The sequence below is a fragment of the Squalius cephalus genome, assembly GCF_949319135.1.
Source record: "Squalius cephalus genome assembly, chromosome: 6".
Taxonomy (NCBI): Eukaryota; Metazoa; Chordata; class Actinopteri; order Cypriniformes; family Leuciscidae; genus Squalius; species Squalius cephalus.
This window is the reverse complement of record NC_137127.1, coordinates 45,172,976-45,190,495: the sequence shown is the minus strand read 5'-3', so window position 1 is coordinate 45,190,495 and position 17,520 is coordinate 45,172,976. Positions and strand designations below refer to the sequence as shown.

Below are 17,520 nucleotides of genomic sequence, written 5' to 3'. Positions count from 1 at the left end.
GTTTACAAACCATACACAATGGCAAATATGTTTTCAGGTCATAACAGTACTGTGCAAGGAACTGCATACAATGAGTCTTCATTAATTGATAATCTGCACCGTTATCATAATTTGTGTGAAAAGCAATAAGCGTTGTTGTTTTACTTCCTCTTGTGTTTATTTCAGGTAGACACTTTTGATTTTTTTGGAGTTTTGAAAGAATATAGGTAGAGGCATGTTTTCCAATGAGCCTAGGTTGCAATTAATGTGCAGGTACTGGAAGTGACTCACTAACCTTTATATGTTGTGTAAGTCTAGCGTTTCCCAGAAGAAAATCGTACAGCTCAGGGCTTCACGTTGAAGTTCATATCGAAATCTCAAAATCTTGAGTGCAGACCTGGTATCTTGGCAGATCTCCCAACATTATTTTCCTTTTCCTTCTTGTGTAGTTCCACCTGAAGACCCAGTCATCACCGGAGGACCTGTGGTGAGCCTGAGAGCTGGCGACCCCCTCAATCTGACATGTCACGCGGACAATGCCAAACCCGCGGCCTCAATCATCTGGATCCGAAATGGGGAGGTGCTGAATGGAGCCATGTACAATAAGGTAAGGATTGAGGGATGTGTACTTATCATGATAAGTTGAAACATATATGATTTGCCACTGGTTTACCACATCAAAGGTAGGTAAGAAATTCAAAGTCCACCACAGGAATAAAATTGGTCTGATATAGCCATAACTTCAGCACTTTGTACAACTTTGCACATTGAATATATCAACGTAGAATCTCGAGACACAACATAAGTATGTGATTTCGAGACCACGACATATTATCACGTTCCCACAAGTTAATATGACATTTCCACAAATTAAAATATTGTGGCCTCGACAAAACTAAGTGAAACGAACATGTCCCCTTCTGCTCACTGTAACTGCAGTTGTTTTAAAATAAACAGATTAGAGTCAGATAATTTCTTTTGTATTTTGATGTTCTTCCAAGAGTAACAGGTTGTCGAAGAAGAAATAAATGTAGGGTGGAGACTTGGTTCTATTCATTGGTTGTTGATTGGATGTTGTAATGTCAGCAAGGTACTCAAATGTAAAGGCAAAAGTTCATAGTTATGACATTTTGATAAAAAATTGTAAGGCCCCTTTCTTTCTTTCTTTCTTGCTTTCTTGCTTTCTTTCTTTCTTTCTTTCTTTCTTTCTTTCTTTCTTTCTTTCTTTCTTTCTTTCTTTCTTTCTTTCTTTCTTTCTTTCTTTCTTTCTTTCTTTTAAATGAAACCTATACATGGATGAATCGTACACGGCAGATCTATGACTTTACATTTAATCTATTCCTTCCCCAAAATAAAGGTACAGCATTGTATACAGCAAGTTTATGCATCTATCAATACGTTTTACATTTAGTTTCGTTATATTCTTTTTGAGGCACTATATATATACAGGCGGCTTTCTTCCATTTCATATGAAATGACCACTTGTAGTGAGAGCCATCTGTGGTCATGATTGCTTGCACCATCTGCACTCCTTCGCTTTAGCCTTTAGCTCCGTTTGATTGGAAGAAAATCCCTGGAAATCCAGCCTCTAACTGAAATGACAGAGACATGTTTGTCCTCCTTACCCTGCGAAATGTGTCAACACAAACAAACAGATGGCAAGATAAGGCAAAGCCATATTGTTTCCCCCGAATATTTTTTTCTTTGAACATTCCTCTTATAAAAAGGTCCCCCTCTCCTATAATTCTGATGTTTGATTATTAAATGTGATCAAGCCCCAATCCTTGTGTCATAATGCTGTTAATAATCCCCTCCACTGCAATCAAAACTAATAATATTTCAGCTCAACTTGCTTTTCCGATCTTCTGCTGGGGTCAGCACCCGAGTAATCAGCACAGCCATACAAATAAAGAGCAAGATCCTCTTGGCAAATGCTAACGCTACCCCCTCTTTCTAGCTGAACTGATTATTGGCTGTTTCTAAAGAGCAGATAAACACCATTGATTTAGCTGGTGTAAGTGAATGCCATATTGCCCATCAGCACACTCGCTAAGGGAGGCATCACTAATCGAAGGACGAGTGCTCGTTTCTTTTGCGGTTGGTGTGGTGACGGGTGTGAGGGACAGGGCATTGTGATGGATGTAGGCAGTTGAGCTTTCTAATATCTCTATTCATGCTATTAAAAAGCAATGCAGTCAATTAAGACACAATCACTTGGTCTGAATAATGGAGAATGGGACGAGCGGAAACATTCTCATACTCCCCCTTCATCAGGCTCATAATCGAGACAAATGAAGGCCAATGTCTGTATGAAGTATGCAGCGAATATGTCTTTCTATAGGACTGGCATTTCTGCTATCGGAGAGACTTAATAATTCAAATGATTATGTGTCATTCTTCCATTACTAGTTTTATAATGGCCTCTGAATGTCATTACTTGATGAGCTGCAGTAAAACACAGATAGAGGTGTTGTAGATAAGGCGATAAGGCACAACAAAGGCACACGGATGGAATAGAGGAAATCTAAATCAGGTCAGCGATTTGAAGACTTTGCCTAGTGTGCACATTTTTAAAGGGTCTATATGTAAGAACATTAATGTATTACTCGCTTTTTTATTGGCAATGTGAGAACAGCTTGCAATGAAAATTAAAAAACGAGACCTTCCCCAACTTCCTAGGTTATCTATGAAAGCCTGATTGACTGATTTGTATGTGAAGGACTCAGAATCAGTTTTTGCCGGAAAAAAATAAAATGATGTGACGTTGACCTCTCTCTTCCGTTCTATGACACTTGAAATTCATTTTTATACAAAGTTCAGGATAATGCCGAAATAGCCATTCTGTTCAATGCCACTGTGTCATGCAAAGAAAAACTATAGTCTCACATAACCAGATCTATGTATATTCTCAAGTATACTTTATAATCAAACTGTCATAAGTGTAATTTTAATTACCATTTCTGTCGACATGATGCCGGTGTCACCGCTGTCATTTATGTTGTGTTTATTTTGTTACTGAGAGGAAAACGAGCAGCACATATTTATATATATATATTCATCTAAACGTTTCTCTCAGCAGTGTGGACAGCGTCAGGTTGTTCGTTATATATTGCTGCAAAGGAATTTCCAAATTATTTTTTACTTCCAAGCAAATAATAAGAAAGAACTTCGCTGTGAGTATATCGGGGCATTAAATCACAGTCAGTCTCTTATATGTAAAGTGTGCATTAGTGTGCATGAGCAATAAGTTGCTGGGTGCAGTTCACTTAATGGCTGCCAGTGCAACTAATAACAAGGGTTTCTGAATTCTACATAAAGCCCCTTTAAATGATTGTTTTTATTTTTTTTACGATGCACAGTTTTGCATCTTGTCTTGCCCAATCCAAAAGTTTGCAATTAAGACCTTTTGTTTTGCCTTCCTTTGAGGGGGGGTTCAAAACTTAATTGGGTGGATCACACCTCCTCAAACCTCCTTGTAAATCATTTAGCAATGGCTACAATAGGATGACAGGCATAGCAAAAAAATAAATAAAAATTAGAGAATATACCTGTATATACACACTATTTCTTTCACCCTCCTCCACAACTGCTCAAAACCTCCCCTTTCCCGTAAATTAAATTTTTCCCCTAAGACTTCATCCCTGCTTAGATTTCTGTATAATTAGTGAAGGCTTTTAAATAGTAATGCTCACCATGAGAGAATATTTCAAAATTTCAGATAGAGTTCTAATTAACTTTAGTATCAAACTGAAAGTGGCAAAATGTTTCACGCTGCTGAAGCCGGTTGCACACAGCGCAGCTCCACAGAAACACAAGCCCGACCGTCGCCTTCACGCCTCTTCTGCTAATGCTTGAAGCATCAGTCTCTGCCTCCACCCCACCACTTCTCTTCCCTCCCCACCGCACCCTCCTCTTAATTAACCTTCTTGCGGTTTTGCCACTGAAATTAAAAGTGGGAGAGGAGAGAAGTAAAAAGGCATCTAATTAATTGCACCGTAAAATGGTGGAAATTAATCAGAACTGGAGGTGCAAGATTAAATTAGTTAATCAAAGAATGGCTTTTAACCCCAGGAACAGAGACAGAACTATACACTCTTTTTGAGGGAGATGGAAAAACAAAGCCGCAGAACACTTATCTCTCTTAAAGTGAAATTAATATGTGGTAATAGGCGGCGAAATGTGTGGCCGTGCTGGTCTTCAATTATTGTGGCTGATTCGACACACCTTCCAGCGACGGTTCTCGTTTGAAAACGCGTTAAGGGACTTTGCAATGACATGCTAATGTTGCCTAAATTATAGTATTAGTGTGCCTTGAGGTCTAATCAGCAAATCGCTGCTGCTTTTTTCCAGACGTCAACCTTAATTTCACACAATTTTTGTCTGCACACTTCAAAAGGATGTTTACTGACATTTGCTAACCTTTAAACAGAGTGAACGGCTAGATGAGGCCAACACAGACACTATATTTTCAGATTTTGACATTTGACAAGGGACAGACCCATTTGACATGCACATGCAGCTGAGGCATTGTGCCTTAAAACACATCTAGTTTTGACACTTCTAATTCTGTCTCAAGCCTCATTCTTATGCTGTATTCTCCACTTCTGATGTCCACCCTTCACTTCCTGTAGGAAGAACTGACACGCTCCAGGCTGCGCCACCAGAAATTATCTATTTGTAATTTGGAGCTATTTTTGGCCCGGTCCTGGTTAAGTGTTGAGTCCTTGGCTGTTCCAGGCCCCATTCAAGATTAATGACTTCAGACAGGCCCTGAGCAATGAGGGAAACAATCCGGACTGTGTCAGGCAGGATATTACATTGACACATCCTGCGGCTGACAGCTTGTGTCTTTCAGCCAGTGAGGTGAGCACCTAGTCTGCTGGAGCAACAGTCGTCACGCTCACTGCTCGACTCTCTGACAAACACTATATGCAGTACAGTATAGAACGGCCAAAATTTGGTGAAACCCCTTCAGTAGAACCATATAAAGGGGAGGGGAGGGGAGGGTGAAGTATTAATATACTGTAGCTAGTTTTAACATAGGTAGTGTTACCCATAAATGTTTTAGGCTCAATGGAATGATGCAAATGTGCCTCCACCAACAAACTCAAATTCTCTGCAGTTATCAGCTGAAAATTCCACTAGTGGCTGTAAAGAACTTTTGCATGGTTTCTTGTACTGTAATGATCTCAAAACACTTTTACCATAGTGCATCACATAACCAGCATAACCATATGTACAGCTTTTCTGATGTAGTAAACTTGCTCGGTAGCTCACCTGGTACAGCGTTGCATGTGATACAAAGCACTCAAGTTCGAGACCCATGAAACATGAGTCACAATAAAAGAGCTCAAGCCTCGTAGAAGCAAGGTAAAACACCATGGAGTTTTTAATCACACGTTTTATTTTGTAAACACTAGGTTAGGTTTAGGGTCAGGTTTAGTGTAGGTGGTACCAAGTTTCAAACACAACAACGCATTATCCTTTTAGTGCTTCTCACCAGACATTTAATTTTCGAACTGTCATGATATGTACAATAACCATTTTAGTAAAACATTCACCTGTTTCTGATCAAACTGAATGCATAGTGCCACTCACTGGACATATCACTTTGAAAATGTCACAAAATCTGCAAGAAGCAATGTGATATAATTTTGCAGAAAATGTCGCCACATGAACCTATATTAAAGGCCAAAAGAGGCAGACCAAGCAGACAACACAAGTTCAAACTGTCTCAAAACAGCAAAGATAAAACAGAAGCTAGCATCGCACAGAGAAGCACTTTCATTGAGAAAAGTGCCTACAATAATAAACTCATAACAACATGTGACAGAAGCAACAAAACAACAGCTTGACAAATGAAATAGCAAGTGCACCTGCTTTTTGTAAACCTCACAATAAACAAATACTTAATGCGCACAACTAACAATTGTGATCAATCAAGGTGAAACACAAAGAATAACTAATGAGCCAACAAAACATCAAAATGTTAAAACAGTTCTGCCGGTAACAAATACACTTACACATTCACACTTGCCTATAGCTTGAACAAATGCATTTCAATTGGCAAGGCAGACATGCCAATGTAATCTCATGTAAAATTGCTGTATCCTATGAAGAACAGTGCTGTGTGATGATTTTGTTACAAAAAAAAACACAGTAAATCATGGTAGAAGCTCCATTTTGGTCATCCAAGTTTCCAACTTTCAATTTCAAAATGGCTGCCGCATGAACATTACTTTAATCTTTGAGGTTTTCCTACATGAGTCTCAACTTCAAATTCAAAATGGCTGCCGTGTGGAATGGAGGGTGGAGAGAGGACAGGATATGATGGCTAGTAGAGGAAGTGCATAATCTTGACATATTTCAAGGTGAATTGGAATATTTATTTTTAATTCCTAGTACACTTAGAAATGTACTACTGTATGTATTTTACTAAAGATTATTTGACTACCCAAAAATGCTTTTTCAGTCGTGAGAAAGGTGAGAAATGTATGGTTTTGCTCACAGATTCTTCATCAAGGCCTTTGTGGCACCTGTAATAACACATTTTTAGTGTGTCTTTTAGCACATTTTTGGTGTGTCTTTATGCTTCCCTTTCTCCCCCTCTCTTCTCCTCTCACACTCTTTCACTTTTTTTCTCTCTGTTGGTGGGATTGTGAGGTTTCATTGCTATATTTCAAATGGGTAGCAAAAAGAAAAAAATGAGTTAGTAATTACTACTATTAGCAAGCTCCCTATCACTGGCCTCTGCAATGACATGACTAATTATTAGCGAGTGACTATTATGGTTCAAAAGTACATTATTCTTCTTGATTCCTTGGGAGAGCCGATGACATTAATACATGGTCTTATAGAGACACAGATTGGGTCTTGACTGGCCACCCACGCAAGTCAGTGCTTTTGGCATTAAAAGGCCACAAGCTTCTGTGGGGGTTTGGCTGAAGGGACATTTTGCTGGAACACTCACATGCTGGCAATTGCACTTTCATGAAACAATGTGCACAGCCAGATTTTGGGATGTGTGTGTATGTGTATGTATGTATATGTATGTATATATTATATGTTATATGTATATGTTTGTACAAAAATGTGTGTCGGCATTGTGTGTACACAACCACCCTATACTGGTGAAAATCCACCCACTCTTTTTTTTTTATTCCCATAAATCATAAGCAGTGTCTCAAAATAAGCTGATTGCAGTTTCTATGCAATGTGACGTCACAAACGCACCCACGACTGCTGACAGACTCCGCCCTATTAGCATAGACTCCGCCCACAGTGAGCTGAACACAGTCCGCCATGTTTATCTCCTCGCCAGAGCATTTAACAGCAGTATTCAAGTAAGAAATGTATTATTATTAAAACTAAAAAGTTATTCAGTCAAGAGCAGTGAGTGATTTTCTGTTTTTTGTGTCATATTAACAGCATAAACAGCTACTGTAGGTACTGTATATTACGCTTGAATGCACAGATCTAATATACACATGTGATTTCTTGCTGTTCATGTTCACATACATAACCAACTGGGTTTATGTGAACTTTGTGTGTTTTTGACATGTATTTGGAAGTTTAAGCGCAATAAGACGTGGAAGAGAACTTAGTTTAATACTCACGGTTATGCGTGCTTCGGGTGTGTGTGCTCAGAAAACCATATATCAGAAGTTTAGACTGATATGGCTTTAAAACGCATGCAGATAATACACTTTCATGATGAAGAAGAACTGCAATGTCACGTGAGCTTGACCGCGATAGAGATGATGATCAAAACCAAACTGGGCTACTTTCCCAAAAGCATAATAAGTCGATTGTAGAACAATTGCCACCAATGGTCTCTACGACCAAATTAGGCTTACAGTGCTTTTTGGAAACACAGCCCAGATGTTTTAGTTTTTGGCAGAGTATCTGAGGCAGGAGCTGTAAAGGCTCCGCCCCCTCTTCTGGAAAGCGGGGCGGGGAGCAGCAGCTCATTTGCATTTAAAGATACATGCACGAAAACAGCATGTTTTACCTTCCACTCAAAAATGGGCATTTACAACATGGTATAATAAATGATCTGTGGGATATTTAGAGCTGAAACTTCACAGACACATTCTGGGGACAACTGAGACTTATATTACATCTTGTAAAAATGAATTTGACCTTGACCTTGGAACCAGCAGCTTTGAGAGTCGAAGAAAAAGAGAATTAATGAGAAAGACATAGTAAGAGATGAAGAAATAGTGAATATCATGGTGCATCTCTCATGTCTGCAACACAAGCCAGGAAGAAGGCCTGCTGCAATGGCCAATTTATTCTAGTGAGTGACTGTTGTGTTGGCCATGCTGGTTAGCATCTCTCTTTCTCTGCCTCTCCGTGAGTCATTGCTATGTGACAGAGAGTGTGGATTCTGTCGAGCGCTTCCAGATGGAGCTCTACGCTGGGCAGGCAAGGCCTAGCACAGAATATGACCACTGGAAAAGAAGATTGATTTCTTCTGTGGTGTACAACATGCCACGCACCAAAGCTTCACTCTCAAACTGCACAAAGGAGCCCACAGACATGCTGTTTTCTCCCAAAAAACAATCGGTCCATGTGCAGAGACACCATGAGCACAGTCCTGTTTGTCTCCATTTCCTGTGGACAGCTGGGGGGAAAATAATTTTTATTTTTTCATCCCAGCCTTGGGATTGATTTTGAATGATGTTGTTTTGTGCTGTATTTCACCCTCAACACCCATGACTGCAACTGAAAAAAATCCCCAGTTTAGCTTTTCCTTAACTTTCCATACAATAACATCAATAAACAAAAATAATTGATTTTAAATGATTTAATTATTAAATCATTTGTTTTATAAAAAGTTGTATAATTACTATACAAATTAAATAAATAAATGTGTAATTATTTCATAAATAAATAAAGGCACTGAAATGTTGTTCTGTACTCGTCAATGGGGTTCTATCTGGAATCCTAGTGTTCTTGACAACATTTTTAAGAACCCTCCATGTTTAAAAAGGTTCTATACAAGGAGAAATGTTTTCAATGATTGCTTATACTTTTTTTTATGTTTTATGGGTTATTTCAATTTAAAAAATTAAAAGGTATGTTTAATGAGCTGTTCAATTCTTATTCTCAAATAAAATATGAATTAAAACTAAATCCATAGAATGATCCCATGATGGAAACCCCTAAAAGGTTGCGTTTAAGAGTGTGGATCGTTCCTAACTACTTCATTCTCTTCATGTAGGCTTTTGTTCGAGATGGGCGAAGGGAGAGCACCGTAAGCACCCTCTACATTTCAGCCTCCAACATCGAATCTGGACAAAAGATCATCTGCCGGGCGTCTAACAAGGCCGTGCCCAATGGGAAAGAGACCAGTGTCACTATTGACATCCAACGTAAGTGATGCCGCACTCCTTTTTATTGTACTTGCAAGAAGTCAGTTTTACTGAATTAAAAGCTCTAAATACATTGTGATACTAATCTAAGGGCACTTAATTTTTCACTATTAATGGGATGGCTGTCTGCTGGAGTCTCATAATTAATTTAGATTCGCTCGTTCTGAGAGAGATATCAAGACGAGCCATCGTTTGCGTTGTAAAAATGACACCAATTTGTGAATCGTCTAGCGGTGAATGCAGTTTTTCTGATATTGTTCACAATTTAAATTTAGAAAGCACAAAAACTCACATCACAAACCACGTGGAAATTTTCTTTCAGAAAAGAACAAATTCACTTTGACTTTAAATTGTTTACATCTCACCAACTCGTTCTAGTTCCTTCTGGCTGGCCGTTTAAGTCTCTTCTCTGGAAGTTTCAGAGAACAATGCGGTTCTACTTGCATAGCGCAAACCCTCATCAGTGATGTTAACTATGACTAATAAAGCAGAACATGCTATTTAGAGACTCATTGCCGGTGACAGCTCCATTGTGCGACTTCATGCGTGACATAAGAAGTACTTCGTAGCACAAAAGGGAGCTGGGTTGCAGGGTGAGGCGTTGTGGAGCAAAGAAGGCATTAAAGATGATTAGCATTTGTGGTGCACCAGCTTAGATCTGTGCTTGGATGTGTTTATGCAAGGCAGTGGACATATATGTATGGTTAAGAATGATTGGCCAACAAAAAGCTCCTTTCACCAATGAGAAACCTTTCAGCACGCCCCATCTTTTGGCATGCCCATTTATCCGACCTGCAGATATCCCTCTCCAGATCTGCTCCCCATTCCACCATCTGTGTTTTAATTAAACCACACGAGAAATCAGACCTACTGTAATTGAACTCCGGCACAGCGCTGACAAATTTGTCAAGTCTCTGCACTCTCTAATTTCATTACACCACTCTCACCACCTCTCCTTGGAAAGATGGAAATATTTCAAATGTATCACAGAGGCGAGCCGTCTTGTTGCAAAATTCTACGCGGTTGAAAGGAACATCCCTGGGAGAGAGGCAGGTGAATGTGCAACGGGAGTCGTGCAAAGAGGATAATGAGGTTTTCAGAATTACATGCAGCCCAGTCCGCTTTTGAATGACTAAATGAATACCCGTCTGAGTGGGATACATTTACATCACCCTCCTGAGCTGGAGCTCTGCAAAGTATCAGACATTAAGTCAGAAGAAGGGAACAAATAAAGACGGTGAATAGTAAGCAATGACGGCAAGCTCCCCCTCTGAGGATCAAACACTAGCAGGTGTTTCATGAATAAGTTATGATGGTATCAGCAGGTGGGACAAAGCTAAGGATGCAAACCCGATGCAGGAGGGTACGAGTGTTTCCACAGGGGCATCCTCCAGGCCACAGGGGGGGTGTGTAGCCATGCAAATCAGTTAATATTGATGAAGGACAGCTGTCTGCTGATGCACAGCACAAATTATTCAGGGTAGAATTGAGCACCTCGCACACTACTGCAACATGCCCAACCGCTAAACTCACGAGATCATTCCAGTGGAAAATAGCGTTTAAGCGTTTAATATGAATGATTGAAGCCAATGGGTAACTACGTGGAAAAGTGTGTTCTCACAAGCATTCCCTCAGCTGTTCGATTATGAGTACGTTTAAGGCCAAAGTAACTTGTGTGTGCACCAAAACAGTATTTTTTACTAAAACAAGTTATATTAAATGTGCACTTGTAGTGTGTTTTCAATCTTAAAAGTATATTTTAAATAAAACAGATAATATAATATTAATAATTATACACTTTAATGACTGTTTCTTTACAAACTTAAGTACACTTTTAAAAAGTGCATTTTATAATGTCAAATTTTACTTTAAATTACATTTTGTTTTAATCATCTTTTGTCGTGCTTTAAAGGACACTTATTTCATGTGTTGACTAACATTTTAAAGCACATGTACTTGATTATAATTTTAACTGCAGTGTGTAATTCAATATTTCATGTAAATATATTTTCAATGTTCTAAATTGTGAATTCCTTATTACTGTACATGTGAAATAAGAAATATATTTAAATGCATGAAATACAATGTTCAATAGAAATTAAAGTACATTTTTCTTTACCATAAATGCTTATCAGTACATTCAGCAGTACACTAAACCATATTTCAAAGACAATAGAATTATGAAATTACATATAAATATGTGCCTTTTGAGTTTAACCTTTAAGTTTACATTTAAGATTACATTTAAACTATAATGCATTTTCATTCAATTGCAAATAACTTAATTAAGTGTCTAAAAAACATTACAATCAGTTAAGAATATTAATTTAAAGTTTATTACTTCAAAATGTTCATCACGTTGTCATTGTCACGTGACCAACAGCGTCAGTAGCATCGCTTCACTGCCCTTCACAACCCCTCTCTTGTGGCCTCATGGGATCGTAAAGTGTCCATTGGATGTCCATTTCAGAATCTTGACTGAAGTAGCAGGTTATCTGTGTACTTTTTGCCTGCTGGTTTATGAATACTATGAATTCTGACTTACTACACCTTTCACATACTGTTTTTCGCCTACTTTATAGTACGCATATTTGGACGCAGGGATTGAAAGAATCACTTAACGCTCAAAAAGACACCCGTCACTCGTCGCCACTCACCGCCAACAGAAAGAGCCATCAAGTAAATCAGTTAATGAATCTTTTCGGTGAACTAAATCAAATTATTTGAGTCAATGGTATGCATCAGATCCCCTCTACTAGCTCTTATGGCTTTTCTAAGAAAATAAACAATTATAGATAAAGAACATATTTGCCATACTCCCTGAAAATCACATTAAGCAAAGTGTAGGCGAGGACAGCAACGCAGTGCCCAGACTCCGCTTTAGCAAGAGTAATGAGAATGAAAAAGAAAAATCAATATGCTTTATTTTACTTTTTTGTCCATGTGTATGTGTGTAGCTGGATCGATGTTGTGAGTGCAGTGCAGTGAACATGTTGCCATGTACCCTACACAGGCAGAAAGACAGAGAATCAATGGGTGACCCCAGGTGAACGACAGATATTCTTCCCGTCTGCCTGTTTAAAGGGAGTGACACAAGGTTAAGATGAGAACCTTGAAGGAAGGAGGGAAGACTTTGATAAATTACTTTAGCCAAATGAAAGACACTTACTAAGACATTAAGGGTCGTGACACAGCAAGCTGATGGCTGCCGTTTTCCAGCGCTAGAGTTGGTGAGCGTCTGTCGGGCTGGTTTTTGTGGTGTGTTCCACACGTCATCTAGACGTTCTCTCGTCTGCGGCTTTTCACCCATTCATTATGTTAAAACTGCATCTATAGATATAGATTCATTGCAATCTATATCTTTTATTTCGAATATATATAAATGCCCTTTATATATTTTAGTTTGTCAAGAGATTTAAAGCACCATTTGTAAGTAGTGTGCATGTGTGTACGTGCTCTAGTAAATAACAACAAGCCTGTGATTGAATCTGGAAATGAAGCAAAATAACTGCAAAAAATGAGAATTAATCATCAGATGCCATGTCCGTAATTTATAGCAAAATAATCTAGCATTAATCTCAAACGGATTCATTAAAATAAGTTATTACTCCACCACCTGCGTGACGTCATTAACCAGCGTGGTTGAACAACAATACGGTTTCAGGAAACAGTCATGACTAGCTAGTTGATTTCCTTAACGATGCATTGTGCTATTATAGTTAACACCAAGTTACATCGTGACCCCTGATTGGCTGTTCAGTTTAGCGAGCAAATCAGTGCACGAGAATAAATGCGAAAGCGTACAAAGAAGTCAAGGCTGTTCTAATTTTGAACCATCTTACATGAGCTTTCCACTGTGCAAATATTTTCATAACAACATGAGGCGCCTGGAATAAATCAATTGGTCAACATGATTTATATTCAAAATGGCAAGTGCTGCTTTGTTTAATGGTTTGTATATACAGTATACAGTCCTAGTTTTGTTCTCCTTTTTGATGAATGATGAATATAGACTACAGGTGCTGGTCATAAAATTAGAATATCATCAAAAAGTTGATTTATTTCAAGAATTTAACTTAACAGGTGAAACTAATTATATAGACTCATTACATGCAAAGTGAGATATTTCAAGCCTTTATTTGTTATAATTTTGATGATTATGGCTTACAGCTCATAAAACCCACGAAATCAAAATCCCAGAAAATTAGAATATTACATGAAATCACACAGTAATTACACAGTGATACCATGGTCATTGAAGCAGGTTTTGGTTATTTTTGCAGTGTGGGCATGTGCAAATCCTGCTGGAGAATGAAGGAAGCATGAAGTGCTCTGAAAATGTCCTGCTAGACGGCTGCGTTGACTCTGGATTTAATAAAGCACAGTGGACCAAAGTCCTCTTTTCTGATGAGAGCAAATTGTGCATCTCATTTGGAAACCAAGGTCCCAGAGTCTGGAGGAAGAATGGAGAGGCACACAATCCAAGATGCTTGAAGTCCAGTGTGAAGTTTCCACAGTCTGTGTTGGTTTGGGGAGCCATGTCATCGGCTGGTGTTGGTCCACTGTACTGTCCACTCAACGCAGCCGTCTACCAGGACATTTCCAGAGCACTTCATGCTTCCTTCAGCAGACAAGCTTTATGGAGATGCTGACTTCATTTTCCAGCAGGATTTGCACCGGCCCACACTGCCAAAATAACCAAAACCTGGTTCAATGACCATGGTATCACTGTGTAATTACTGTGTGATTTCATGTGATATTCTAATTTTCAGGGATTTTGATTTCGTAGGTTTCATAAGCTGTAAGCCATAATCATCAATATTATAACAAATAAAGGCTTGAAATATCTCACTTTGCATGTAATGAGTCTATATAATATATTAGTTTCACCTGTTAAGTTAAATTCTTGAAATAAATCAACTTTTTGATGATATTCTAATTTTATGACCAGCACCTGTATACCTGTTATTTCCTTACACGCAGGCACAGAAAGCACATTGGCAGTCATCTGGTAAAGTTGCACCAGCCGTTCGTAAGTTCTTTCTTATATTGGAACGTAGAGTCCACACTAGAGGCTGAGTAACTACTAGCTGGTTGTAACTAACTCTGCACTTTATTCGGTTGCACCGTTTGGTCTGAAGGCAGAACATAGCTACAGTAGTAGGTCGTAAAGTAACTCTCCGTAAAGGAATGCGTAGTCACATATATGACGTTTACCCTCAATGTTTAGATAGCAGCCTTCAAATCAGTGAGCGGAAGTTGTGTTGGAATGCATTGAATGTCAGTTCATCCTTCATTCTAACTTCTTTTGCCTCACGTGACTAATGGTAAAAATAAGTTTCCATTAAATACGACCCTACTTAATCATGAATAGGATAAGTGTTTTTATAACATTCAGGAACTTTATTTGAAACAGTTGAAAAAAAAAAAGAAAAAAAAAAAAAACACAAGAAATGACGTATCGATTATATGACTGATTTTATTGGACATTCACAACACAGATCGATGCACACAACGGCGCACTGTTTAGGACGGGTTCGTGTTGAAGAGCAGCTAACAAAGTTAATCTTTTCACATAATGTTCTCGCTCTTAAAATGTAAGCGAGTGTAAATGTCAGTGTTATCATATACTGTATGTCTAAAGAATTGAAGTCTGTCAGGCAAAACAAGAGCTTATTGATTCAGTTCAGTCAGTCTCCTATTTTATTTAGATCACTCCTCTCCTCCAACTGTTACTCCTGTTTGGAGGCTTCCATAAATATTAAGTTTATACATAGAGTTAAAGTTCAACTAAGTTGAAAGGTAGTGCCCATTTACGTCAAAACTAGGCTAAGTTGTAACTTATGCACAGCTGGTGCAGCCGGCCCCTGTAGTCTTTGTGGTGTTCAAGCGCAGCTTTTCGGCTCAGACGCTGCCGACGCGAGGAGACAACATCGACTTTTGTCGCCCCTAGTTCTCTGATGTCAGCTTGGTGTGTCACAGCTTTAAGACTGACAACTCCACTGGATAAAAAAAAGAAGAAAAAATCAAACCCATGAAGGATGTGTGTGCGTTTCATCACGTCCATCTTCTAATATGCCCACTCTAGCTTTTGTCAGCCCTCATTCAGAGTCCACTTATTGACCACTTGGTTCGATGTGATAATGTCATCAGCAACAAAAGTAATTAAAGGCTTTCTGGATTGTTCCTCTGCTCAGATAATTCTCATTCTGATCAGCGCAGGCCTCTGAGACAGCCGCTCGTTTTCAGTCAAAATGAGGCCTAAATGAGACGAGTCCAAACATTATCCACTGCATTACTTCACGACTTAAACCTGTCCAGTTCAATGCATTTCCCTGACTTTATTTTCCTGTAATCATTTAAATGCAGGAATTAGATTTACACTTCAGAAATTTTGCTAAACATAAGCCCTCCTAGGATAATTTGACCCGAGGTTAAGCGAATTAGCATCTAAATATGAAATTTACTAAAAAAAAAATCTAATTTCTTTTAAAATGAGAAAAATCCAAACTTCACATTGCATTGGCCTTAGAGGGTCACATCATTTGACAGCAAAACCCGCTGATCCCGCAACACAAATCCATGTGTCTCATTTGAAATGAAAAGAAGCCTAAATGGAAAAATGGTCAGAAAAATATTCTGGAAAAATATAGTACAGTTTTTTTTTTTTTTTTTTTTTTTTTACAGTATTTACAGTATTTTCTGAAGGGGGGAATGTACAACACAACCTCTTCACGGCATTTAGTTTAATTTAAGATTTTTAAGGATTTCATTTAACGGCATGCCTTAAACAGAATTAGATGCACAGATGGGCTATAATTAGATTAGCGAAAAAATAACACATTTTGTGTGCATGAATATATGCTTTAGCAATACATTATTCATGTAGAGAGCTTGACAGATAACTCCACAGGGCAAAAACCGCACAATGTTTACATGTGTTGCACAAAACTCTCGATCAAGAGCACTACATCAGTGTAAGCTATAGTGTACTGCATGTTTTTGGTGCTAAAATGCATTGATTATAGTGTATATACAACAGTGACTCACCGCAAAGAGCCTTTGAAAGTACTAGCCTCAGTCTCCAATATAGACGCATGAACTGTGTTTGGAGAGAGAACAAAAGTTGCTGTGAGATCTCAGTGTCAGTGAAGCCCACACTGTGGCACAGATTCAGTTGAGTTATAAAGAGATTAAATCGCCCTCCTCCTGCTGATACGAGGCTATCGGCCCTCTCTGAGAACAGCTGGCCACAGTGACCCAGAGAGAATGGAAATCAAGCTTTAAGAAAGACAGAAGCCATTTTCTTTGGCACCTTCCTCCCAACTCTGGGGAAGTTGGCCGATTGTTCAAAACCACCATCTGCTCTTTGCTTTGAACTTCCGATCAAAAGCTGTCATCTCACCACTGTCCACCCCCCACCCCCCCACCACCACCATTTTATTTTATATAATTATTTTTTTTAGATCACTCCTCTCCTCCAATCCCATTGTTTTGTGGGCTGTCATTGTTGCCTTCGTGCTCTCCCTGTTGATGAAGCGGAGGAATTATCGGAGCTGAATATTGATGGCTTGCCGCGTGTGTCTCAGGCCAGAGAGACTCATGCATTTATACATCAAAGTGACAAACAGACTACTTTATTAAGACACTGTCTGTCGATAGATTTGCGGGTCACGAGGGTCTTTGTGAGCTTCTGCCAGTCTGCCTCTCGAGCCGGGGCCTTTGAGAGGAGCTAGTCATTCCTCCAGGGATGAACGTCCATCTAAAAATGCTTATTTCATTATTTAAAACAGAAAGTTAATGTCACACTTCAGTTTTGTTGTAAGTAGAGGACACTTTTGATGGCTTTCATCTCCCTCAAGGGTTACTCTCAAAAGACTTGAACTGACATCAAAGGCAATCATGATATGCTTCAAAACAGCTAAGGAGCAAAATGAATGTTAATATCAAAAATAATGAAAATAAATCAATACGCCACTGAAGGCTATTCGGTAGAGTGATTTTATCACAGGTAAGGAGTGCCTGAAACCACCTTAATCATGGTAAATTCACTGTAATGCACGGAATCTGGTGACTTCTTACTACGCACTTTTGAAAGCTTTTAGAACAATCAATTTACAAGACCTGAACTTATTGCATAATAATAGTTTTGAGAACAGATTTT

The 17,520-nt window shown here is 38.8% G+C and overlaps 1 protein-coding gene across 7 annotated transcripts in view; it reads left to right on the top strand.

Moving 5' to 3' along the window:
- kirrel3b (kirre like nephrin family adhesion molecule 3b) overlaps window positions 1-17,520 on the top strand; it is a 199,505-nt gene that overhangs the window by 144,315 nt on the left and 37,670 nt on the right. For all 7 annotated transcript variants that reach the window (XM_079873360.1, XM_079873358.1, XM_079873355.1 and 4 more), the window contains exons 4-5: window positions 429-586; window positions 9,206-9,356. In XM_079873360.1, the coding sequence (XP_079729486.1) occupies window positions 429-586; window positions 9,206-9,356 (309 nt within the window). The remainder of the gene's footprint in view (window positions 1-428; window positions 587-9,205; window positions 9,357-17,520) is intronic.